Source organism: Periophthalmus magnuspinnatus, chromosome 22, assembly GCF_009829125.3.
Source record: "Periophthalmus magnuspinnatus isolate fPerMag1 chromosome 22, fPerMag1.2.pri, whole genome shotgun sequence".
Classification (NCBI taxonomy): Eukaryota; Metazoa; Chordata; class Actinopteri; order Gobiiformes; family Gobiidae; genus Periophthalmus; species Periophthalmus magnuspinnatus.
In genome coordinates this window covers 5,213,098-5,240,670 of record NC_047147.1, presented here as the reverse complement: position 1 = coordinate 5,240,670, position 27,573 = coordinate 5,213,098, and the positions used below count along the sequence as shown (strand labels likewise).

General features: G+C 38.9%; 1 protein-coding gene across 2 annotated transcripts in view; it reads right to left on the bottom strand.

Moving 5' to 3' along the window:
• The window catches only part of fndc3ba (fibronectin type III domain containing 3Ba), a 193,678-nt gene that overhangs the window by 125,682 nt on the left and 40,423 nt on the right, over positions 1-27,573 (bottom strand). For both annotated transcript variants that reach the window (XM_033988140.2, XM_033988141.2), the window contains exons 2-3: positions 22,860-23,005; positions 16,881-16,956 (exon numbers count right to left, since the gene is read on the bottom strand). In XM_033988140.2, the coding sequence (XP_033844031.1) occupies positions 16,881-16,956; positions 22,860-22,976 (193 nt within the window). In that variant the 5' untranslated portion in view covers positions 22,977-23,005. The remainder of the gene's footprint in view (positions 1-16,880; positions 16,957-22,859; positions 23,006-27,573) is intronic.

Below are 27,573 nucleotides of genomic sequence, written 5' to 3'. Positions count from 1 at the left end.
GAAATCAGACTGAAAATATAAGATTTATCGCAGTAATGATACAGAAAACCTCCTCATCTTTTAGAAATGTAGATTTTATTACAAACAGAGACGAGGAAACTTTATTTAACCATAAACACTCCATAAATCTCAAGGCGTTTCCAGTGACACAGAGTCCTACACTTTGACCTTCAATGAACCAGAGAAAAACTGTTTTATTCACACGAGTCAACTCTGGGTTTTTTCATTGTCTTTTTTTATCTTTTTTTATTATAGTTTTTTGTTTTTTATTTAATCTTTTTTGATCTTTTTTATTATCTTTTTATGTTTTTTATCTTTTTTAAATTATCTTATCTTTTTGAAAAAAAATATGTTTTTTTTATTTGATCTTTTTTTTACTTTTTATTTTATCTTTTTTCTTTTTCATTATCTTTGTTTTTTCATTTTATCTTTTTAAATTATCTCTTTTTTCTTTATTTTTATTATAATTTTTTGTTTCATCTTTTTTTTAATCATCTTTTTTATGGTTTTTTTTCATTTTATCTTTTTAATTTTTTTTTTCATCTTTATCTGCTAATATAACATTTCTAATATGTCTAATAATTAAACTATGTCATTTTATCCCAACAGTGCAGCACAATTGGAACAATTGTATCTTTTTTTTTTTTTTTAAATAACCTTTTGTATGTGTTTTTCCATTTTAACTTTTTTTAATCTTTAAAAAAAAATTGTTTCATCTTTATCAGCTAATATAACATTTCTAATATTTCTAATAATTAAACCATGTGTCATTTTATCCCAACAGAGCAGCACTATTGGAACAATTTTATCTTTTTTATCGTTTTTTTAATAATCTTTTTTATGTTTTTTCATTCTATCTTTTTCTAATCTTTTAAATTTTTTTTCTTTTTATTTTATCTGCTAATATAACATTTGTAATATTTCCAATATTTAAAGCGTGTGTTTTGCCCCACGCCCTCCTCTGACACTGTGTCCAGGCTTGTTTCCCAGGGGCAGTGTTTCTTCTCTGTTGTATCTGCAGATTATCATGAGCTGATCATTGTGTAAACTGTCTCCAGTCGTGCAGGCCCAGATCTGCTCAGTGTTTGTCGTTTTGAGCGTGGGTGCCAGTCCAAAACCTCCACCCAGAGCACCCAAAGGAGGGGCACCCACCCAAAGGAGGGGCACCCACCCAGAGGAGGGGCAGACCGCGGCAGGACGACCTACTTCTGCCTCTGGGCCTGGTCCAGAGCAGAACAACGTAATGTCTGGACGGAGCGCGGGTTTGTTCTGCCTCGTACTTTTATTAAACGTTCACACAGGGCGATGTCATGGTCATGTGATGTTACACAGACTCGTGCCAACGCAGTAACGCCAACACATATATATACACATAAATATATACATGCAGTTATTGTGGCTAAATTTGTTTTAAAGTAATAAAAATGTCCAAAGAAGAAAATATTCACTCACATATCAAGCTGTTTATTATATATATATATATATATATATATATATATATATATATATATATATATATATATATATATATATATATATATATATATATATATATATATATATATATATATATAAAATAGTAGTAGCAGTTGCAGTAGTAGTAATGGTAGAAGTAGTAGTGGTAGTGGTAGTAGTAGTAGTAGTTGCAGTAGTAGTAGTAGTTGCAGTAGTATTACTAGCAGCAGTATTAGTAGTAGTAGTCACCAATACTGGCATTACCCATAAGAAACAGATAATCTTGTGCACAAACAGTAATAAAGGTTCTCCATCTTTACATAATCTTGGGGTCAATAAATACCTGATCTACAAAAAATTACAAACATATATCCATGGAGTAGGTGCAGTATTAGTACTTTCAGTAGTTTATGTAATGTTCAGCTCAGACAGTGAGTGCAGTACCTGCAGAGTACTTCCACTGAACCACAGTGTCAGACTTTGGGAACACGCTGACATTTGTGCAGTGACCAAAACCACAGTCACCTCGATAAAAAAACACAATGTACCACACACACATCTCAAACTCCGCTCTGTGTGTGTGTGTGTGTGTGTGTGCGCTTATCACCACACTATTCACACACACAGATATGTGCGCTTTACCAACAACGTGTACATGTATGAAGTCACACACGGGGTACACTGTCCAGACACTAATGATGCAGAAACAAGTATTTATGACCTCAACTGGATACTGGAGATGTAGAAGTAGAAGTAGTAGTATAACTGGTAGTAGTACATAGGCTGGTGACATTATCCACTAACGCATACTAATGATGGAGAATGAAGTATTTATGACCTCTGCAGGATATTGTAGATGTTGTAGTAGTAGTAGTAGTAGTAGTAGTAGTAGTAGTAGTAGTAGTAGTAGTAGTAGTAGTAGTAGTAGTAGTAGTAGTAGTAGTAGTAGTAGTAGTAGTAGTAGTAGTAGTAGTAGTAGTAGTAGTAGTAGTAGTAGTAGTAGTAGTAGTAGTAGTAGTAATATTAAGGTACACTATATAACTTTTCTGATGGCTTTCCCTGGAATGTTCCACAGTATGACATTAAAATGGTCTATCTTGCACTCCCAAGTTTTTTTGGTTTTTTTTGTATACTTGAAAAACACTTCTCCACAGATCTGACCTGTAACTTGCCCTCGTAATGTTACCTGCTCATCTCCATGCAGACTGACGGGACATTCCAGACCATCTCCATTGAACGTGACAGATCCCGGTCCACCTTTAGTCGCCGTAACAACAGTAGTAGCAGTACAAGTTGGCATTACCATTGTAAATATCATAAAATATCAGTTTTGGCAGTAGAAAAAAATCCCCCAAATATTCCCAGGCATTGTTTTTTCATTTTTATTTTTAGTTATGAATGCAAGGACACCCACACAAACCCTTGTAATACCCATGCATGAACACGCACATGCAAAATTAAATCCACAACCCAGAGCCTGATGACTCACTGTATCCATTCTCTAATCAAGTCGACATGTCTGAGGCGCACGGGGCTAAAGCGGCGCACAGCTGTTAGCGTGTAAACACAACCGAGACTTACGACCGTTTCCTCTTCACCTCCTTGTTCTCCACTTCTCTTCACTCCGAGACTCAACAAACCCTCACGAACCGTTTAACTTGGCTTTAACTTCCCTGATTTTTTTTAGCGACTTGAAACCTGTTCCGTTAAAATAAAAAAAATATTCCCAATCGCCCCCTCCTTTTTCCTGCGTCTATCTCCGCGCATGTTAATGTGGGGCATTCCTCCGCTATGACTCACGGTCTGAACAGCGCTCGGCCTGTGTCCTCCACAAAAGAGCGAGAGAAAGTAGAAAACGAGGGGGCTAGGAGACGAGGACGCGAGGAAACGAGTAGAAGAAGAAGAGGAGTTGTGCTAATGTCATTGGAAACAGAGTAGGCAAAAAAAAAAAAAAGTTAGCAGGGACTTTCCCCTCCAAATACGCGCGCCAAGGCTAATAGTACGCAGCAGCAAAGTTCATTTATCTGCTATGGGAAAGAAGAAGACATATTAAAATGATCAAGGTCAAGCTACGCCACCAGTGCCTCCGATCGCTCCGCTGGCTCCGGCTCAAATCCAAAGAAATGCACGTGACCCGTTGACCAATCACGGTGAAGCAAAGCAGGAAAAAATGGCTGACTTCCCGGGGTAATGTAAACAATGAGATGTAAACAGTCGCAGGGGGAACAGGGTCACTCTGGAAGTCCTTTAATGGCTGAAAACTGTTTTATTACGACGAGCGCGACATATTGTCAATACGGAACAGCTCTCACTGAAAGTAACTGGAAAATGCGGAACGGCATGATGATTATTTGAATCTGATTGGTCGAAGCATCACAATGTCGGGGGACAAAAAAGAAAAAAAAATATAAATCAAACTTTTGTTACGTCCAGTTGAAAGAAAAGCACATGCATCTTCCATCTTCCGTGTCCATAAACGCACAAAGCTCTAACTTTCTGCACGTTTTTCACAAACTAAATAGTCGTATTAAGGCTGAAATAGGCTGAAGTTCGACTGTAGACCATTGTCAACCAATCTCCAAATTTACATAACCGTTGGATCGCAGTGTGACTCTGAAGTGCTGTACGTTTGCAATTTGTTTTCTCCCCGACAAAACCCATAATGTCGATGAAACGTTCTGCACCGACAAAGGTGCCTATGAAGGTTTGAACTTTGAGAGAGTTTAAACAAGAGAGAAATGTGAGAAAATGTTAATGCCTGTGTGAGAAAAGTGTATAAAGTGTGTGGTGAGGGGTTTTACAGCCAGAAACGTATAAAATAACTGTAAAAAATAAAGCTGATACTTCGCGGAGATCGTGTATTGCGGGTTATTTTTAGAACGTAACCCCTGCGATAAACCATATCCACCTAAAATCATGATTCATCCATTTGATGAATGAATTTGAAGTACTAAAACTTAAGATTCAAACAGCTTTTAATTAATATCGTATCGAAAATGTCATCTGCTAATTCACAAATTCACAGCAGAATTTTGCACTGCTGTACTTTTTATACTTTTATATTTTCACATACGTTCGCACAGATTCGTACAAGAAAAGGAAATTCCCATTAGCGTTAGCAGTTATATGAGAGATGTGGAAGTTGAGGAGGAAGTGAGAGAGATCCGGCAGACAGGCAGAGGAAGAGAAGAGAGAAAGAGAGAGGGAGGAGGAGGAGGAGGAGGGGAAGAGGTAACAGCAGTAAAAGAAGAAATGCTCCAGCTGTACCCTGAGCGTCGATGGAGCCAAGAATGTCATCCTTGGAAAAGCGCTGTCTTTTCCCCCTCTCCTCCTCCTCCTCCTCCTCCAACTCCTCCCTCTTTCCTCTCTTTCCCTCTCTCTATCTCTCCATTTTTCTCTCTTCTCTCTGGAAACTTCTACTCTCTACAGCTGCTCATTTGAAGACAGACAATTCTCTTGAGCTGGAGACAGTTTTTGCCAACATCTTTTTGCATCTTTTGGGGAAACGCAGAGAGAACAGCTTCGAAACACTGGCCCTATCTCGCAATGCTAAAGATATATTTACTACTATGCCTGGTAAATCAATCACACGTGCTCAGAATGTAAGAATACAACATAATATCGCAAGAGAAACCGTGTCAAACTATTTGGTCTGTATTTTAAGAGCGAAAGGGTTCCTAGTTGCAGATAAAAACGTTCCAACAGTACAACAACAAAAAAATCTCACGTCATTCTTTTCAGTATCGATACGGATTGAAATGAATTAGTTTATTAATTAGCATTCTTTTTTTGACAAGCCAATACAAAAAAACACAAGAATCATAGCAAGTTTATAGTATTTTCCGGAGTATAAGTGGCACTGGAGTATAAGTCGCACCAGCCAAAAAATGCATAATAATGAAGAAAAAACCCACATATATTTCACGTATAAGTCGCATCTGAGTATAAGTCGCACCCCCGATCATACTATGTTAAAAAAGTGCGACTTATGGCCCAGAAAATACGATACTTAGCAGTATACTGAAATAAAACAAAAACAAAACGAAGCTCTGTTTTGCTAAGCTGAAACAGTCGACCAGTTTAACCCAGTTCGTCCTTTAAGGGTCTAAGCCAGGACGGTCCCGTTGAGCTCAGAGCAGCAGCAGGAGTTGCGGATGGGGCAGGGGTCAGGGCTCAGAGGAAGTGCCTGCCTCTAACACATTACAGCAGACACGATCAGACACGCGGGGCCTCCCTTTATGACTTCTTTCTTTCTCTCTCTGTTGACTTTTCCTCATTCTCCATTTTTTTATATTTCCAGCCCTCCCCTCCCTTCCCTCCCTTCCCTTCCCTTCCGCGCGCTCCTGCTTCTTTACTCTGTGAGGGCACTGGGTTTAAATGGCAGGCGCTGGGCAGGGCACGCAACAACAATCAACGCTGCCGGTTCTACATTCGCGCACAAAGGCGAGTTAGCGCTCGTGCTAGGAGCTAAAAAGAACATGTACGATTTGCAGTTCCTTCCGGTGTAACAGCAGTTTTATCACGCTTAAAAAGGCTCACTACGCAACTTTTCAGGTAGATAGTGCGTCGAATGCTTGTCTCCGTGGAGTTGTAGCTTTGCCTGGAATGTACCATACTGTTAAATTTAGCAATCGTCATGGAAACAAGCACTAGACAAAGTTGTGAGCAAAGGCAACCTGCTTACAGTAAGAATGACGCAATATTTTATACATTTTATGCCAGAAAATGTCAGGTATTTCAAGCAACAACATCTCCATGGAGACAAGCATGTAGGTAAAAGTTACACAGTGCACGTTTAATATTTCAAAACAACTTCTAACTACCCAAAATTTGTTCTGAAATATTAAAAGTTTTATGAGAAATGTGACAAATTGTTTTATTGCTGTTGCGCTAGCTGGACCCAACACGGTTTTTCAGTGTTTTTATCCAATAATGACAGTAAATATCTGTTCTTTTCCCTACTTAAGTACAGATTTGTGCAGAAAACCTTGTTCATTGAAAGCGTCACACAGGTAGGCCATAGTGCAAGCAGCCACAGAGCCTCAGGGAACCACATTCCAGCCCACAACACCTGGAGAGAGAGTGCTCCCAACCTTATCCCAAAATGACGAGACAGAACGCAAATTAACCCAGCAGTCACTAAACGCATCTCCAGAAACAGTTTTACGACTGGCCCAAGGCGAAACATTGGGTAAGTGCTTTCTAGAAAGACCAAATTACATAATTAAAGAAAGTATTTAAGTACAAGAGTGGACATATTTCTGCAACGGTGTTGACACGCCCAGATGAGGAATCAAATCAGGGATATTCCAGTTAAAGGGCAAATACGCATATCATGGAGTGTCTATAGTTGACAATGATAAAAATATGCACTTTTTAAAATTTCCAAGTGATTCCTTGTTTATCGCGGGGATTATGTTCTAAAAATAACCCGCAACAGGCGAAATCCGTGAAGTGTCAGCCTTTTTTTTTGACAATTATTCTATACGTTTTTTGCTGTCAAACCCCTCACCACACACTTTATACACTTTTCTCACACAGGCATTAACATTTTCTCACATTTCTCACAAACACAAAGTTCAAACCTTCGTAGGCGCCTTTGTCAGTCCAGAACGTTTTATTGACATTGTGGGTTTTGTCGGGGAGAAAACAAATTGCAAACACACAGCACTTCAGAGTCACACTGCGATCCAACGTTTATGTAATTTTGTCTGAACACATTCTGTACTGGACAGGAGACACGGCACGGAGGAGACTGATGGACAATGGTCTACAGTCCAACAGCCAATCGTACGCTGTAAAAAAGCATGAAAAATTGCAAAAAAAAGGGGGACAACTGTACACAAAACATTTATGCATCGATATATAAAGTGGTATATCTGTCAAAGAAAGTATCGTTTACTTAAAACTTTAATTTATTTCCGTTTGAACCTTAAAAACCCAATGGTATTGCACACGCTCATGTTTAAAACGCAGTAACGGACTTCACTGCCACCACACCATTCATTTGCAGTCGTTTGTTTAGCCTGCAGATTGTCAATGGGAAACGTGGCCCATAAAGACTTCCACCTGGGACCTCTCTTGTCTCCACTTGTCCCGGTCAAATCGAGTTAACTCCAATGATTACAGACCTCATCATATTTCAGCCATAGCAAATAATGCAACAATATGAAGATGCAACCAGGAAGAGAGCCACACGATGAGACGAGAGGGGAGTGAGGAGAAACAAGAGTGTTCACATCTGCGAAAAGTGCAAAACAAACCTGGAGGTGATTAGCAAAAAGCAGCGTGCAGATGAGACAAACGATACAGAGGGAGAAGACGTCCGAGGTCATGGAGGTAACACTTTCACCGAGTTAAATGGGACTGGATATGATTTAAAATTCAGAAAAGCATCAAATGTAAAAATACATGGAATGTGCAGTTACTTTATAAGGATTTTTTTTTTACATTTTTGGTAGTGTTTTCAGATTTTTTTCTATAAATCACCCAAATGAACACATGAAAGACTAAATTCAGAAGATAAAAATGAAATTAGAGACACCTAGAAGAGACCCAAACACAAATCCAAGGTGTCTAGTTCATATATGGAAAGTTTTGTGCAAAGAAACGGAGAGACTTCAGGCTAATGATGAGGGTTTTCGATTTATTGCAGTTTACTTTGAGAAAGGTGGTCGTCATTCAGGATTTTTACTGAGATTTTACAGTTGGTGATGGTGGCGACGGTAGCAGGTGTAGACGGGGGTGGATAGGTACAATTTTGTGCGGAGATTTAGGGAAAAGCGAAGCATGTACAGAATAAACGGTAGCGGGCCTAGCGTTGAGCCTTGAGGGACTCCACGGCTGACTGAGATAGTGGAGGAGGATGGAGTGATCTGTGGAGTCAAATGCAGTGGAGAGGTCGAGGAGGAGGAGGAGAATCGAGGTGAATCTGGAGTTTGAAGTGAGAAGGATCTAGATGGAAAAGTTTCATAGAAATGGTCAAAGTGGAGGTGGAGTTTTTGGAAAGGAAAGGAGAGGATGGAGATGGGGCGGAAGTTGCTGAGATGCTTAGAATCCAATCTGGGTCAGTGTTTTACTCCAGGTGCCCTTTCTAAAGCCATTTAAATGCTTTCTTTTTTGTTTACATTGCAATTTAATAAAGAGTTAACATTTTTTGTATGACCATATGAGCTAGCATTATGTTACCAGTACATAAAAAGGTAGCATTTACCCAATTTTGTCGCTAAGTAACCATATTTCTAAGGTAAACCAATGTCAGTACGTCTCTTTCAACTCAAAATAGTAGTTTATTTTCTACGTAGCTCTGATGTAATTACCATTTTAGTTCCGATATCAATCCACACCAGTTTAAAACTTTTTTTTTTTAGTATCGGTACCAATTCAAATGAGTATCTAGCTTGTATACTAGTTATTGGCATCTTTACGATTAGCACTGTGCCCTGTCCAAACCAACCGCAGGTGAGTCACTGCAGTTACCACAGAGTCACCCAGGACCTATGATGTCATATCCTGTCCCGACATCCTGCACCCCCACTCGACACCGCCCCCACCCGAGTCTCATCATCCCTCATAAAAGTCCAACAAAGGAGCAAACAACACAGTAAACCAACACAGCCTTGTAAAGCACACATAGAGCCATATTAACACATTGGCATTCCAGAGCAGGGCGCTCGCACACACCCCTCTCTCCGCAGTCTTGTCCCTTTGAAGTGAGTGTGGGAAAGCTCAGGGGAATGGTCTTGGTGGGACGGGGGGCGGGGGAGGGGCACTGGAGGTGATGGGGGCAGGGGGAGGGTCGCACAGTGTCAGCGCAAAATGAGTTTAGGTGAGTTCAGATGGTCGGGGGTTTACTACATGATGTATGGGAAGGTTTAAAATGGTGCAACAAGTATTTTTTGGTGTTTTGCCCTAAAATAGTTTAATATTAATTCAACTTTAAGCTTGAACCAGTGGTCGTCGGGTCAAGATTTGTTCAAAATGAGACATTCACATATACTTCACGTACTTTTCATTATATATTTTTGTGATTTAAATAAGAATAGTTTTGTTTTTTTCCATTTTTATCTTGAACCAGTGGTCATTTGTTCAAGATTTGTTCAAAATGAGATATTCATATATACTTCATTTTGCATTTTCTTATATATTTTTATGATTTAAATAAGAATAGCTTTTGGGGTTTTTTTCCGTTTTTATTTTGAACCAGTGGTCATTGGGTCAAGATTTGTTCAATATGAGACATTAACATATACTTCATATACTTAACATATTTCATTTTGCATTTCCTTATATATTTTCATGATTTAATAAGAATAGTTTAGTTTTTTTCAGTTTTTCCTATCTTAAACTCATGGTTGTTAGTCATAATTTGTTCAAAATGAGACGCTCACAGACTACATAACTATAAATAATAACCAGCTATATTTTTAATCTTATTTTTTCATATGTACACATTTAATTTTGCATTTTATTTCAATTTTTTTTCAATTTTTCCTTTTATTTTTGGAGGCAGGGCTCATTCAGTATCAATTTTTTTTTTTTTTTTTTTTTATTGTAATTCGCTACAACGTCTCCATATTGTGATTAGCGTCCTAAATAACCCCATGACATGCCCCCGGTCCCATCCACAGTGGGTTTACTAACATGAGATGAGAGCCGCATGAAGAGACGGGGCGGGGAGGGGTGAAAGGTCAAAGGGCACGCTGACCCGGAGCACGGAGGGGTCAGGCTGTTTCAACAGGGAGATGGAGACATGTTGAAACACACGCAGCGGTGGGCAGACGGACGGGACCGTAAGCAAAATCACATGTACAGTACCACTATTACTCTCTCTGACAGAAAACCATTTCATCTGAGGCTTCAAAGATGGCCTCAAACCGGTCAGGGCGCCTCAGTGGTCACTTGATTGAAAACACGCTACAAAGAGGGTCCTATCTAAAGAAGTAAGTAGTAAATGTTTCAATATGTGTGACTGTACATGTGTGTTCTGCGCAGGTACATTCAGCACGTACGCCTGTCACGATTACACATTCTGAAGCACGATTTATTACTAAAGTCAGTAAAGACGATAAACGATGATGTTCAAACCAAAACAAAGCAGAATTATCCCCTAAAAATGATTCTAAATGAACAAAATTGTAAAAAAAAGACAGAAAACAACAGTTAAGCTAGTTTGCAGCTATAATGAGTCATAAAAGCGTGGTCTCGCTGTTTCGCGGATTTTTTTAAGTCCAGTTTTGCATGTTTTTACGTAAATGTTGGATCGCAGTGTGACTCTGAAGTGCTGTATGTTTGCGATTGTTTTCTCCCTGACAAAACCCACAATGTCGATGAAACGTTCAAAGGCGCCTACGAAGGTTTGAACATTGAGGGTGTTTAAACGAGAGAGAAATGTGAGAAAATGTTAATGACTGTGTGAGAAAAGTGTAAAGTGCGTGGTGAGGGGTTTTACAGCAAAAAGATGTAGAATAATTGTAAAAAATAAAGCTGATACTTCACGGATTTTGCTTATCGCGGGTTATTTTTAACTTAGTATGACCCAATTTCATATCTGGTAAGTTTTGGTACGTGTTATAAGTGTGAATGAAACAGAGCTGCAGCAACTTAATCGGTTAACTTATCGATTACTCACAAATGAGACAGAAAATATAGACATGTTGTGTTTTTGATGAAAGCACTTTTTTGTCTGTAAATATGTCATAAATATGACCTCTCACAATCTTTTTTTTTTATTTTTTTATTTTTTTATTCTATTTATTTCAAGCACACAGCCAAAGCACATCTCACAGACTTGTTTCTCTAAAAGCTCGAAAAGGAGCGGGAAGAAGTGATTTAAACAACTAACCATTAGTTGCAGCCATAATATGAAACTTACAGTCATTTTTTTCAATGTACAAATATAATATCTAGTCAAGGAAGCCTCAAAGAAGTTACTGACAGGAAAAAAACGCAATTCATCCATCTAATTCTATCATCAAATGGTGAATATGTCGTGAGGCCATAATCACGATATCGACTTATCGTTCAATATATCAAAGCTGGAACAATATTTTTGGGGTCCGTATTTATCATGATCATTTTTTTGGAGATAATTCTGCTTTATTTTTTTTATTATTTATTTATTTTATTATTTTGAGGGAATAATTCTGCTATTTTGTTTTATTATTTATTTATTTTATTATTTTTTGGGGGGATAATTCTGCTTTATTATTTATTTATTTTATTATTTTGGGGGAATAATTCTGTTTTTTTGTTTTATTATTTATTTATCGGGGCGACAGTAGCTCAGTTGGTAGAGTGTTTGTCCACAGATCCAAAGGTTGGCGGTTCAAATCCTGCTCTCGACATAAACATCATTGGTTGAGCGGTCAGATCCACTGACCCATAGGTTGGCGGTGGGATTCTAGCTCACACAGATGAATGCTGTCGTTGTGTCTGCTTTATTGTTTTAATATTTATTTATTTTATAATTTTGGGGGGGATAATTCTGCTTTATTGTTTTAATATTTATTTATTTTATTATTTTGGGGGGATAATTCTGCTTTATGGTTTTATTATTTATTCATTTTATGATTATTGGGGGTCAATATCTATCATATGTCATATTTTCTTATATTTTTAAGCTGTAAAAAGTTACATTTATAACTTCTATGACTCATTACAGACGCAAAAGAACGACTAAAGTGTTAAATTCTGCTGTTTATTTATTGCAGCTCAGGATTTCTTTAACAATATCGCAGATTTAGAATAGTTTTGTAGTTTAAATCTTTGGTTTTATTTTCAATATTATCGTTTATCGTCTATATTTACTTAAATTGAACGGGCTGCATCTTGAGAGAAATAAAACTAGGTCACGCCATGTAATACTAGTAATAAAACCACTTGAACAAAGATGTATTTTAAACATTTGGCTACAAAGTAAGTAATAATTCAGCTGAGGTACATCTGTCAAGCAAATAAACCAGGTTTTGGAGTTTATACGACTAAAAATTACAGTGGAAAAAGTTGAAAAAGACGTGTGATTGGATAAAAAGACAGCCCTGCGCTCCAATGAAAGCATCTCTATTGGCTGTAGTCTCTATGTGAGCCGAGGCACGCAGCTCGCACCACAGCGGAGCGGCTAAACACAGGTTACTTTATATAAAACCTGCTCCCTGCTTGTGCCCGGAGGTCTCTGTAATCTCCCCCACAGCCACACGCACACACAAAGTACAAGCACGCACACGAAAGTACACACTCGCACGTACACAAGCAAACAAGCCCAGTAATCACACTGCGAGCCTGTCTATAAGGAGTTCAAAAAAAAAAAAAAAGGAAAAACTGCGTACTCCGCCTCTAATTAAACCCAGTGACCTCCTTCAGTGAAAGACGGACAGCGAGAAGCCAGAAGTCGGCGTGTGTGGGGCCCGGCGGTAATAATAAATGCATTCAAACATGACCTGGCTGAAGACAACGGCGTTACCCACTGCGCACCAGCGACGGCCCAAGTATCTGTCATCAGCTACAGATGAGGAAAGTGAAGTCGGCCAACGCAGCCCGTCAAAACACAAGAAATCAGGTCTGTCGTGATAAATACTGCATCGACTTATCGTTTAAATTTATGAAAACTGGAACTAGACCCGTCACGATAACACAATTTGAGGTTATAGGTGAAATACGTAGCTTTTACAGGGCAGAGTTCGCTGCCCGTTTGTCCCCATGGAGATGTCAGTGCTTTGCCGGGAATGTTCCACAGTATGGCATTAAACCTCAAATGGAGACAAGAAGGTGACGCCGCCGGGGTCGAGCTCTAGGTCACCGTAAGAATGCATGTTTTTCAAGGCATTACCGAGCAATAAAAACAGAATGAATGCGAGATGGATTAGTTTAAAGCCCCGTGGTGTAACATTCCAGGCGAGCGTAGCATCTCCATGGAGACGGCAAGCGGCGGAGTAAGAATTGATCAAGTAAATATGTGATGGTGATGAGGTATAGAAGTAAAGAGTCGTGTTTTGTTGCAAATTTTCAGTTTGAGTTTGAAAACACGCCGTTCCACCTCGTGATGTCATCGTGCGGTGATACAGGAAGTGCTTCGCTGTGTTTTTAAACTCCACACACCATTTCTAGAATCATTTGGATCATTTCAGACCCAGAATTGCCCATTACTAAACAACAAGGTAAAAGGAGCTGTGAAAACCATTAAACCACTACCACTTAATGACATCACAAGGTGGAATGGAGCGTTTTTGCGCTTTGGAGACGTACACAGACTAATAATAAAGGATTACGCACACAAAACACAACTCTAGGCATGTTTTTGATGCGATAACAGCATTATAACATGACAAAACCTCATAATAGTCCATTCTGTGTAACATAGGACCTTTAATACATCTTCATTTTAAAAGTACGCGCAGGTAACTTCATATAAAAAATAAAAACACACTGTTATCCACTCGCTCGACTTTAAGCACATCTGACAGACGCCATTTCAAACATCATTATCATTTAAAAATGTTAAATCTGCCCCCGGTCCATCATCTTAATGCACCAGACTAGGATTAAATTAAATTATGATGTGGAGATTGAGAGAAAGAGATGACAGAAAGACAGAAAGAGAAAGTGAGAGCGAGTACAAGGGACGATTAGTAACAATTAGGCGCGTACATTAATAATAGATGTAATTACAGCATTTTTTATTTCGCTCGGTTACATACTGGACCAATGCCAATCCACATAGCTGTTCTGTAATCTTATTTAACTTTTAACCTTTACGTAGACCGTCCTAGCATTACCAAAACAAGTTTAGCTCCTCGGGCCAGAAAACCAAAATTGCATTTGCCTCCATCTTGACAGATTACGAAACATTACGCAGCCGTGCTTAGACTTAAAAGTTAAAAATCACATATTACGCAACTTTCTGATCTATGTTTTAATATTTCCTCGTCAAAAATAGACCTGGAGTTGTGGTTTTTTGTTTAATCCGCACATGTTTAAATGCACAAACTCTGTGTATTTAGGCTGTGTTTTTGCCGTCGAACCGAAAACACGCTGTTCCACCTCGTGATGTCATCATGTGGTGAAACAGGAAGTGCTTTGCTGTGTTTTTAAACTTCACACACCTTTATTTCTAGAATCATTTGGATGATTTCAGACCCAGAATTGCTAATTTCTACTAAAGAAAAGGTAAAAGGAGCTGTTAAAATCGCTAAACCACTACCACTTGATGACATCACAAGGTGGAACGGAGCATTTTTGAGCTTTGGAGATGTAAACACACGAATAATAAAGGATTACTCAAACATGTGTGAATAAAACAAAGGACAACTGCAGGTATGTTTTTGTTTTATTTAACACACAAACCCTGAATATTTAAGCTGTGTTCTTCTGTCGAACTGAAAACGCGCCGTTCCACCTTGTGATGTCATCATGTGGTGATACAGGAAGTGCTTTGCTGTGTTTTTAAACTTCACACATCTTCACTAGAATCATTTGAATGATTTCAGACCTGGAATTGACAATTTCTGCTGAACTAAAAGGTTAAACGTAGCTGTTAAGTTGAAAACTACCACTTCCTGACATCACAAGGTGGAACAGAGCGTTATGAGTTTGGGAGATGCGACAGACTAATAATAAAGTGTCAAGTGTTACTCAAACATAACATTTGAAGATCACAAGAGTCACAAAATGCACTATGTATTTCAGGAAAAGGGTATGCTTCCCGCTTGTCTCCATGGAGATGTCATTGCTTAGCCTGGAATGTCCCACTGCATGGCATTAACCTCCACGAAGACCAGCAGGAAACGCCACAATCTTAGATCTACGGAGAGGCGATCACACCAACAGCCACAATGCACGTTTTCCGACCTATTTCTGCGCAATAAAACACCTGTAACAACAATGACTGATGATACAAGTCGGTGCAACGTAGACTCATCAGAAAGGTTACGTAGTGCAGCTTTAAAATAACCAAGCAGCCATTTTTTAGGGGGAGGAGCCTTGAAACCAAAAACCTTATTATGATAGAAAAGAGCAGCTTGGGACAGGGAAAAGGAGGTTACGGAAGAAAAACAAAGGAGCTCTTTCACAGTTACTGACTTGCAGCTTTAACTCCGCTGACATCATCAAAGTGGGACGCACACAGGGTTTGGGGGAATTCCCGTGTCTCTGCTCCTACCGCCGCCGCTGCTGCTGCCACCTCCTTCCACCTCCTTCCTTCTTAAAGTGGCTCGCATTTCCAGTCCTTTTCAAGTCGTTCCTATCAGATCCAACCACATAAACCCAAAGAACCGGGCTGTGCCAACTACGCCAACTTATCCCAGCGCACAACGGGCGTCAAACTCATTTTTTATTCTGGAAATCTACATCTAGATCCAGCATTTCCCCTCCACTTCCCTTTCCTTATCCGCATGGAATTAATAACTGGCTGTCGTCAAAACAATAAACTAATATGGGTCAGTTATTCACAATGTTTCTGTGTCAAATTTATGATGATTATTTGTGATTATTTATGTTTTATTGTGATTTTTGTATGAATTGTGCTATAAAATAAACTCGCCTCGCTTTGCCTTTGTTCATGCATGATTTTAAAGCTGCACCATGTAACTTTTCTGTTGGAGAGGCTGTTTTCCATCACGAATATTGTACCACTGGTACCTAGAATGTTCCAAAATATGGCATTACTCATGTAGCTTATATTTTATTGCAGCTTTTTTGAGGCTTTTTTTTTTCGCTTTTTCCCATAGATCTCAACTCTAACTCAGCCTGGTGTTGCAAAATAAACTTTCCTTGTCTTGCCTTTGTTCATGCACGATTTTAAAGCTGCGATATGTAACTTTTCTGGTGCAAAGGGCTGTTTTTCATCATGGATATTGTACCACTTTGCCTAGAATATTCCAAAATATAGCATTAGCTTATAGTAGCTTGTACAGTATTTCATTGCAGATTTTTGGGTTTTTTTTGGTTTGTTTTTTACGGGATCGTCTCTCCGTAGATCTTAACTGTAACTCAGCCTGGTGGTGCAACCTGCTCGTCTTGATGGCGATCGATTAAAGTTTAGTTTAACGCCATACTGAGGAACATTCCAACAAGTAGTCAAAAGCAACAACGTGGAGAAAAGCAGGTCGACATGAAGATTAAACAGTTTATCGTTAATTGTAAATATGTTTTGGATTAGTTAATAGTTGCTGCTTCTTGTACCATAACACGATCTCGATTTGGCGTTGGCTTTAAATCAGATGCCCTTCCTAATCCGTAACTCTTTATCTGGGCTTGGAGACTTCACAAAGACAACAGTATCGATTGAAATCCTCACACAAACGCACAACTGCACCGTTAAAGAAGATGTTTTGCAAATAATCAATCACGCAAGTCGCTCAATTAAAGGGACGCTGCCGTTTGTAGCTGCAAAAGCAACATCTTAGTAAATACGTATGGATTTGACTTACCTTGAATGCATTGCAGCGAGCCGTCTTCTGCCCTAATGGTGAACGTCTCCCCGGGGTTCACTTGCACCAAAATCACCTGTGAAACAAAGCAAACGTCAACATTAACATGGAAAATTCAAGACGTACGCGCCGTTTGTTTGAGTTTACGAACACGCGGGAACAGCTGAGATGCAAAAGTTGTAGAAAATCTTTGCAGTAATCTCCCTCTAAACTGTAAAGTCGCAACTCCTGTCCAATAGCGTTACAGCGTAGGTGACATAACTGCTCTTAACCATTGGCTTTCACCGTAGGGGCGGTTACACAGACGGACAGACTTGGCACACGAAACGATTAGGTAAGCTTACGTGACGCTGTTCATCTTGACAAAAGCAGGTAGAAAACCACGGGAAAACAGTATCTCAGACAAGCGCTCGTGCATTTAAGTACGTAAATTCCCCCCCGTTTTTGCGTCTTACCGTTAGATTGTCCGCGTACAAATTGTTGAGGGAGTACACGTGGCTGTATACGTGAAATAGCCCCTCCATCGCACACATCACGCTGGTTTAATCACGCGTGTGTCTGTGTACGAGCTCTACAGGTGTCGCCATGTAATAATCCCGAATCCTCTCCCCCCGGTTTCCGCTTGCACGCCCATCTCCGCGCGCTAACCTGCTGCTGCCTCTCCTTCCTCACACACACACACACACACACACACAGGCGTAAACTCAGGAACGCACACACACTTCCTGCTCCGTCGGCTGCTGCTGCGGTGGCGACTCCTGCTACTGCTGCTGTTGCTATGGGAACGTAGCGGCGTAGTACAGGACGACCCGCGTTATGGGGAAGAGACCCCCGTCGTACTTCAGCCTCCTCCAAGTGTAAAAGAGCGAGGAGAGGAGGTGCAAGTCTGAACATCATTATCAACGAACAGGGAATACACTACATCATTAACGAATTAACTGCAGGTAATTATAACGAACTGGATGTTTGGGATTACGCAGGAATTTTTAATAATAATAGAGCCAAATAAACAAAACCCACAGGAATGAATAGTGTGCGTTTAAATTAAGTAACTTCACTTTTCACTTTACGTTTTAGTTTTAATTACGAAGCTTTGAAAAGACATCAGGTCGTACTAGTAGAACATTTTGCACTGCTGCTACTGGTAAATCTCTTTTGGCCACTTTTCATCATCCACATTTTCATCTTTTTGTGGCGCATAATCCCCATAGATCACATGTGTCAAACTCAAGGCCCGTGAGCCAAATTCGGCCCGCCACGTCATTTTATGTGGCCCGCAGCAAAGTTAATTAAAAGGTATGACTGTCTTAAAATGTCAGTTTATCATTAGATACACAGTTACACAGCCATTTTTTCATATCTATGCAAATCCATATGCAATATTTGTAACTTGAATAAGTAAAAAATATAGAAATGGTTAATTAACAAGATTAAAACGTAGTGACATTTATCTTACAGTTACATCTGGCCCTTTGAGAGCAACCATTTTGTTGATGTGGCCCTCGGTGAAGATGAGTTTGACACCCCTGCCATAGATAAACATACATAATTCCATTTGTCCCTTTTTCCCAGCTTTCCTCTTAATTAGTCACCCTCCATTATGATGCGGTTGATTGACAGGTAAATGTAACCAATCACATTGAAGTGTGACCTCAAGGCAGAAGCGGACACCAATGCATCTCTAAGAAAGTGAATCATATCTGAACCACTTGCTTGTCTCCATGAACATATTTTACGTTTCTATGCAAGTAACACATCAGGCAGGTCAGATCTTTGGAGAGGAGATCCCACAAAATGCACGTTCAAAGTTTTTAATTAATAAAAACTTGAATTCAATACATGTTTTAGTAAATCACTGGATTCCGAAGCTTTTTAGACAACTATCAATACTATGTTATTCTGTAGTTTTTCTCTCTCTATCATCAGATTTAATTTTCGTTTTGTTTTATTAATTCATCCATGCAAACTCGATTATACTTTTCAGCAGAAATACAGTTGAAAGAACACGTGGGTGAATAGAAGGATGAGGCAGACAGTGGCGCATCAAAGTCTCATTATTATCTCATTTCTGGAGAATTAACATGATTTGACCGACGTGCAAACCACAAAATCTGATGAGGGGAATGTTTCAACAGATTTGACTGTTGATGTGTCACTTTAAAACTTATAAAGATCTGATAAAGACCTGATCTTCTTGAGAGTGTAACCACAAGTACATAGTATAATAAAATACAACATTCTTTGTGTAAGTCCGTCATTTTACAATAATAATAATAATAATAATAATAATAATAATAGTATTAATAATAAAAAATAAACAATAATGATAATAATAAATAAATAACTAAATGAATAACTAAAAATAAAAAATATATTGTAATAATAATAAAATGAATAAATAAAATTACCAAAAATACGAATAATAAAAATTATAGTGATAAAATATAATAATAATAATAATAATAATAATAATAATAATAACCAATAATGATAATAATAATAAATGAATAACTAAATGAATAAATAAAAATACAAAAAATAAAAATACAAAAAATATTGTGATAATATAAAATAAAAAAATATGATAATAATAATAATAAAATGAATAAATAAGAATGCAAAAAATAAAAAAATAAAAATATAGTGTTAAAAATAATAATAATAATAATGATAATAATAATAATTCTTAATAACACATTTTATTCATAAGTGCCTTTTAAAACACCCAAGGACACTGTACAGACTTAGATAAAAACATAATAAGATAATATGAGCATCAACAGGTGTGGGCCGTCTTAACACACTCCACTCTAGTCTTCACACCTACTATTTTGCACCGTCTGTGATATATAAACACTGTAATATCGTCCGCATCTGGAGTGCCTAATCGTGAGTAAGTTTGCTCTGGTCTGGTAGACTTTGGGGCAGACAGGCAGCAGACAACACAAAACACAAGTATGTGCTTTTAGACTCAACATAATTCTCTGCTCCCACTCGTGCACTAAAACAGCAATACAATCTCACTGTACGGGAACCGACAAGTACACAGAGCAACGGAAAAAGGCCAAATCTATGTAATCAGACGTCTAGATCCTGGAGGGACTACGGACTACACAGCGTGACTATAAAAAGGGGTGCAACGTTCGTCCAAACCCTGAGTTTAACTGTTATGTGTCGGAGCCAAAACAAGCAGCAAACCTCCTATGGCCCGGGACAGTGCTGTTATGAGACAAAAAGTGGGTCTGTCACGATTACCGGTACTGTATCCATACAATTTGAGGCTTCATGTTAACTTATTTATTTTGTAAGATTTGAGCCGTATCAGTTGCATATGATGCAAACTAAGCACTTGACTCTGCTGTTTCGTTCCCATTTTATAACAGTATTTTACATTTAAAAAGAGTTTAAAAAAGAGTTTATTTTAATTGCTCGACATGCTTCAGAGCAGGGCTGTCCAAACTACGGCCCAGGGGCAAAATGCGGCCCTCAGACCAGTTTTTGTCGGCCCTCATGCCTCCTCCTAAAGTATTTTTTACTACAAACTGAAGAGATTCTACCTCTATAACCTGGATAACATCACATTGCATTGTTACACAGACCTGAAAATAATCTTCTGAGTCTTGTTAAAAGTACAATGGCTCTGGTCCGCTTCAAATATGTTTCAGTATGGGGCCCTCGGTGAAAAAAGTTTGGACACCCCTGGTCTAGGTTTACTCAGTGGCAGAACGTAGATTAAATATTATAGTAATATTTTCTGGGGCAACATATCACACTTTCAAATGGGGTTATTGTGACAGGCTTAACAAAGTAAAGGAAAAAAATCATTCTGTCAACTGGACAAAGTTCTTGGTCAGATTGCTGCTGGACACTGTTTTATATCTGTCTGAAGGGAGGAGCTAACGACACTTAAGCTAGCACACCTGTTTGTTTACAGTTTCTGTTTGTTTGCCAAGTCTATTGAGCTGCCTTAAGTGTGAACTGTGCCATAGTCATATTTTGCATAATTATTCACTCAGGCCAAACAAACAATTAAAAATGATCTGTCAATACTGCCCACTGCAAATTGGGAGGTATGGATTTTCAGTAAAGTTGTCCCTCATTATATCGCAGTTCACCTTTCGCGGTCTCGCAGATTTTTTGTGTGCAATTTTTCATTCTTTTTTACATCGTATGAACATGCATTGTGTTCTGCGTCCTGATTGGCTGTTGGACTGTAGATCATTGTCCATCAGTCTCCTTTGTGCCGTGTCTCCTGTACAGTACAGAATGTGTTCAGACAAATTTACATAAACATTGGATCGCAGTGTGACTCTGAAGTGCTGTATGTTTGCAATTTGTTTTCTCCCTGACAAAACCCACAATGTCGATGAAATGTTCTGCACCGACAAAGGCGCCTACGAAGGTTTGAACTTTGAGAGAGTTTAAAGGAGAGAGAAATGTGAGAAAATGTTAACGCCTGTGTGAGAAAAGTGTATAAAGTGTGTGGTGAGGGGTTTTACAGCAAAAAACATGTAGAATAATTGTAATATTTCACCTATTGTGGGTTATTTTTAGCACGAACCCACGCGATCAATGAGGGACAACTGTAATGAAAATAGATTTAAGAGAAGACTCCTGCGTTTGCAAATGTGCAGTGCAACATTTTTACACCACATCCTACTAAACCATTGACCTACAATCTTTTCCGCACATAGAAACACACAGATTAGCCACAAAAACAACTATTTTCCCCGAAGTAATTGTTGTATTAATTCCAGCTTTTAAAAAACTCTAGATATTTGATCACATCCATTCGTCTTTCGCCTTTGTTTACATAATAAAAGCAGTTATGTCTGAACAATTTCCAAAAAGAATGCAGGGTATTTCCAAAGTGTGCAGATCAGCAGTCACAATGAGGTGTGTAGCCATGTGGTGCAGCTCACAGCTCCAGTTCCTGTTACAGACACAGTTTACTGGCAGCAGCTCCTTACCTGGAAAAACCACGCTGCATTTCACAAACATGGATCTTAGTGACGACCTAAAAATGTTAACCAACGAGATGCACGACTCTGAATGTTCACTGCTTTCACTGGATACTTCACATCTGCTCAACGTCTGTGCAAAATCATGACCCAATTCAATATTTAACAACTTTTATGAACTTTATTTGCAGTCTGGCAATGTCAATCTGGTTTATAAAGTGCACGATTATACACAAAATGTTCCAAAATATGGCGTTAAACTTATCCATCTGCACGTTACAGGTCATACCTGCGACAGAGATTCGAGGAAAAGTGATAACATCTCCCAGGAGGCACACAGGTGACAGATGCACTACCAGAAAAGTTGCAGAGTGAACCTTTTTGTAACTTTATCCGGTTTTACTACATCAAAAGTCTGTCTGTTTCTCGTCTGGCAACTCTTAACTATAGAAAATTTGTCTCCAAAACAGCTATTGTTTTTAGAAAGATGATAAATTTGGACCAGGACCACAGTGATTAACTATTTAAAACAAAATATCAGATGTTTTGAATGTGTCCGTGTAATCCCTCAGTCGTCCAGGTTTAATCCGTAGCAAAAGACGAAGTTTAAATCCGTCGTTGTAGAAGTGAAGACGTTTCACTATTCGTCTTCAGTTCTGGTCAGATTTCTGCTGGACACTGCCTTACATCTGTCTGAAGGGAGGAGCTAACGACTCAGAAACTGTAAGCAGCTATTTTTTCCAGTTTCAGCCTTTAATGGCCCTATTCAACCTTTAATGACCCTCCTAAAAAGGAGGGCCATTAAAGGTTTGTCCAGTTGACAGATTTAAACTTCATCTTTTGCTATATCTTTTGAATCGGAAACAGATCTCAAAATGTTGCAGATAACCGTAAACTGAAAGCCGTTCCTCTGTCAATTTAAAAGTACAATTTGAGTCCTACACGCTGCATACTGATCCTCTTTGTTACTTTTCAGACTGCACAACCGCTTTTGGATGTTGTTTTTTTTTTTTTTTACCTGCTGCGCTGCATCTCCGTTAACCATGTGAGGAATCAGCGGGACCTCCGGGTTCAGGAGAGGGGGCGGAGCCAAGTCCAGCGGAATCTGGTCTGTCATCATCATTGTGACGTACATTCATGGAGAAATTCACTGAACTGCCCTACCTGCAACACAAAACACGGAAAAATACATTATAGACAAACAAGATAGATGTGTACATTTACAATAACGTCCATAAGTGTCTTGCGCAAGGACACATCAACAGTATTTATGTGTGGAAGAGGGACCGCTCTACCAATGACGCTTATATAGAGAGTGGGTTTCGAACTGCCAACCTTCAGATCACAGGACTAACACTACCAAAAGAACTATTGTACGGTCTTTTTTATCAACTTTTCTTATCCCTCACCTAGACTTTTATTCTTTTCAGCCCTAAAAATCATGTTAAAGGAAGTACCACAATATACTGCATTTTTTTTCGCACAACTTCCTCTATTTTACACCTCTATCCATCCGTATTTTTTCTTTGACGCATCGAATAACTGACTGGGAAAAAGGCGAATCTCGGCGGCACTTGCGCTCTGATTGGTCGTCTTCGAGGGTGATGTTAAGCTCATTACCGTAATGACAGTAACATATTTAAAGAGCCACATGCCTCTGCTTTGAGATGCCATTTTTTGAATTTACATGATAGCACGATTGGTTGCGGAGTTACGGTAACGGGAAGTCTGCAAACGCGAGTCTATTAGCGACGATAGCATCCGATGCTATAGGGTTAAAGAACTGCCATAAAAACTCCCTTTTTTCCCTCTTTACATTTGAATATTACATTTCAGATCAAATTCTCCTCCATTTATTTGGGCATGGAAGTAGCAAAAACCTTTTATTTTTCCTCAGTTCTCATTATTATCCATAAACTGAAACATTCCTTGACACGCTATACCAGTTTTTTTGCAGATATAGTCCAATTTCATTATTCATCAAGCCGGGAACGGATAAAATCAGACGTGCCGCCTACGACAAATATTTATTTAGTTTGATAATAAAAAGAAACTATGGACTACTGCACCTGCTAGCTTTGCAAACATTAGCCGTACATGTAAATAGGTTTGTGGGTCAGTCAGCCATGTTGCCTATTTTGGAAGCTACACTTGGCTTCTCCGCGTGGATAATTATAGCGCTAAGCATATAATAATAACAGCGCTAATTATCTTGAGTGAAAAATAACTGGGATTTATCCAAATGGTCGATCTGGAAGAGCGAAATCCCAAAAGCAACGGGTGTCCTGCTTCCAACATGTGGTTATTGTCAAGGTCTTAACCAAACTAGCGCGACCTTTAGCGGCTACATTGTGTATGCTAACAGCTCAAACCACATGGATAAACATTTGCGGCGACCCATACGGCGAACACGGTCCCTCAGGGTAAAATGGGATCCCAACGACGTACAACGGGAAGTGTGCCAAAAAACGACGGCGTGATGCACTTAAGCAGCACACCTCCACGGACCTAACGCACGCTGGTTTATGGCCAGAGGTCGATCAGCCAATGACGTACTGACGTTTCAATTTACCGTCACGGAGGGAAAATGCGGCGAAAGAGCGGCTGATTAGAGGTCGTTAACTGCTATTAGCAAAAATAGGCCAAGTCAGATACGAGACGTGTGAGACGGAGGAAATATGCATCGAGATACAGACTAAACGTGTTATTTCAACGGGATTTTACTGGAGCTAAGTAGAACAGGAGGTACTCGAGTAAAAGTACAGATGGAGAGGTAAAAGTTACTCAAGTACAGATGCAGAAGTAATAGTTATTCAAGTAAAACTATCACGTGAAAACAACTACTTAAGTAAAAGTACAGATGGAGAGGGAAAAGTTACTCAAATAAAAGTACAGATAGAGAGGGAAAAGTTACTCGAGTAAAAGTATCACGTGAAAGCATCTCCAGTAAAAGTACAGATGCAAAGGTAAAAGTTACTCAAGTAAAAGTATCACGTTAAAACATCTACTTATGTAAAAGTACAGATGCAAAAGTAAAAGTTACTCAAGTAAAAGTACAGATACAGAGGTAAAAGTTACTCAAGTAAACATATCACTTGAAAACATCTACAGTGCAGTACTTCACTACTTTCCACCACTGACAAAAGGTAAAACTATAAAACTATACTTACTACTAATCTTGTTACTAACTTGTTTCAATAACAACTATAACTAACTCTATAGTAACCACCCCCGATACTTATAAGTACTTCATAGCTTCTACTACTTCTATTTTAGCATCCCCCTGTCTTTTTTCTATAGGAACTACTCTCAATACTTACAAGTACTTCATAGCTTTTACCACTTCTACTTGAGCATCTTCCTGTCTTTTTTCTATAGGAACTACTCTCAATACTTCTACTTTCTTGCTCATTTGCAAAACAAACCCCCCCTTTTTTATACAAACTATTCCTGATACTTTCATGTACTTCATAGCTTCTAATTCAGTACTCTCCTGTCCTTTTTCTATAGAAACTACTCCCAATACTTACAAGTACTTCATAGCTTCTACCACTTCTACTTGAGCATCTTCCTGTCTTTTTTCTATAGGAACTACTCCCAATACTTACAAGTACTTCATAGCTTCTACCACTTCTACTTGAGCATCTTCCTGTCTTTTTTCTATAGGAACTACTCTCAATACTTCTACTTTCTTGCTCATTTGCAAAACAAACTACAAAATCTACAACCTTAAGAAAAAACTGTATTTCTTCTATACTTCTTCTAATAAATGTTTTCTTTATTAAACGACTGTAAGTACAACCCTCGAGTCAAAGTCTTAATTCTTTTGGAGTACAGGTCCATATGAGCAGCGAACATTCCACGGAGCAGCTGTGTGCCATAGTGTGAGACCTCTGTCAGCCCCTCGTCCCATAACACGACACAGAGGTCTTTGAGGGTCACTCCGACGCACAGCTGGCCTCATACTGTCCCCAAAAAACATCAGCGCCTGTACCTCCTCCTCCTTCTTCACCGTATTTATCCACGTAACCCCACATCCCAGCGACCTCCTCCACTACGACTCCTCCATCTCTGCCCGGACATCCTGCACTGTTCACAGGTCATTTAAAAAAACTAAAAAAAAAAAACAACGTAGTAGACCATGACGAAAGGGGTCAAAACAGAAGCAAATCAAGGACCCAACTTCACCAGAAGATCCTCATCCATGAAGCTCCTCCATGTTTTCATTTGTTTAAAGTTTAATCTGAGCAGAAATACTTTTAATCTTGTGAAACGCTCCCCGCTAACTTCATCTCGACGTTTTCTATCAAGCAAATTATCCAAAAGTTACGCTATTTTTTGAGAACGCTTCAACACTGACCCACTGTGAAGACATGAATGCAGAAAACCGTAATGCTACAACGAGTTCTGCCAGGAAAAAACATGAAAAAAAAACATTAAAAAAGAAGCGAAGACTAGTTAAGTAAAGGCTTGGTTTTGGTTGACAAACGAGGAGGCACATTTGGACGACCAGGCAACCGCTGTGTCTTGTCCAGTTTCTCAAAATAAATCCAATTTGAAGAAGAATTCAATGCATTTGGAAAAGAGGAGCATTGTCAATCACGGCATAGCGAAGAATTAGTTTACTGCGAATTTGAAATAACACAAAACAAAAAGAAACGAGGAGAGTTTGGACTATTACCGAGGCGTTAGACCTGATCTCGCAATGGTCTAGATTCAAAACAGGAGCGTTCAAGTTTAGGAGTAAATGGTAAATGGTACGATCAACGTTTCCTTTTAAAGTTAATCAAAACCTTTAATTACATTCTGAAATATCTTGGTTATCAATGCAACGACCAGATGTCACATGTTCGTTGATTTATTCAGTTGCTGCTTCTTAATTTTTAAGGGTTTAGGGGTCATAAAGTACAGCTGTCCCTCACTATATCACGGTTCATCTTTCTTCGGTTTCGATGTTTCAAGGATTCAGCCATAACTTTTATCTGAACTTTAAATCCTGCTGTTGATCTAATGATAAAAGTTTTACGTAATGGGGCCTGATTTTTGTCCCCGTGAATCGAGTTTGTACAGATTTTAATGTGATAAATATCCGCCCACAAACCCGAAACTAAACCTGGACTAGACTTGGACTACGACAGGACCAAACTGGGCTCAAAACACGACGAAAATCAACTTTACAGGTACATTTTAGCTCATTTCCGATGGACTACAGTTGTCCATCACTATATTGCGGTTCACCTTTCGCTGTCTCACAGATTTTTTCACGTATTTTCAGCCAAATTTACATAAATATTGGATCGCAGTGTGACTCTAAAGTGCTGTATGTTTGCAATTTGTTTTCTCCCCGACAAAACCCACAACGTCGATGAAACGTTCTGCACCGACAAAGGCGCCTACGAAGGTTTGAAATTTGAGAGTTTAAACGAGAGAGAAATGTGAGAAAATGTTAACGCCTGTGTGAGAAAAGTGTATAAAGTGTGTGGTGAGGGGTTTTTACAGACAAAAACATATAGAATAATCATTAAAAATAAAGCTAACTAGTACAAACTACTGGGTTTTGGGGGTATTTTTGTTCAAGTGTAAGTGGGTCAACTTTAAAAATGATGACACCAAATGAGCTCACAGTTTGTCTGATTTAGCTGAACGCAAACGCATTACCGCAGAACCCAAATGAAAATATATTGCCTTTTCCAAACCGCGCGAACGCAAATCTCATTTCCAAACACCATTAA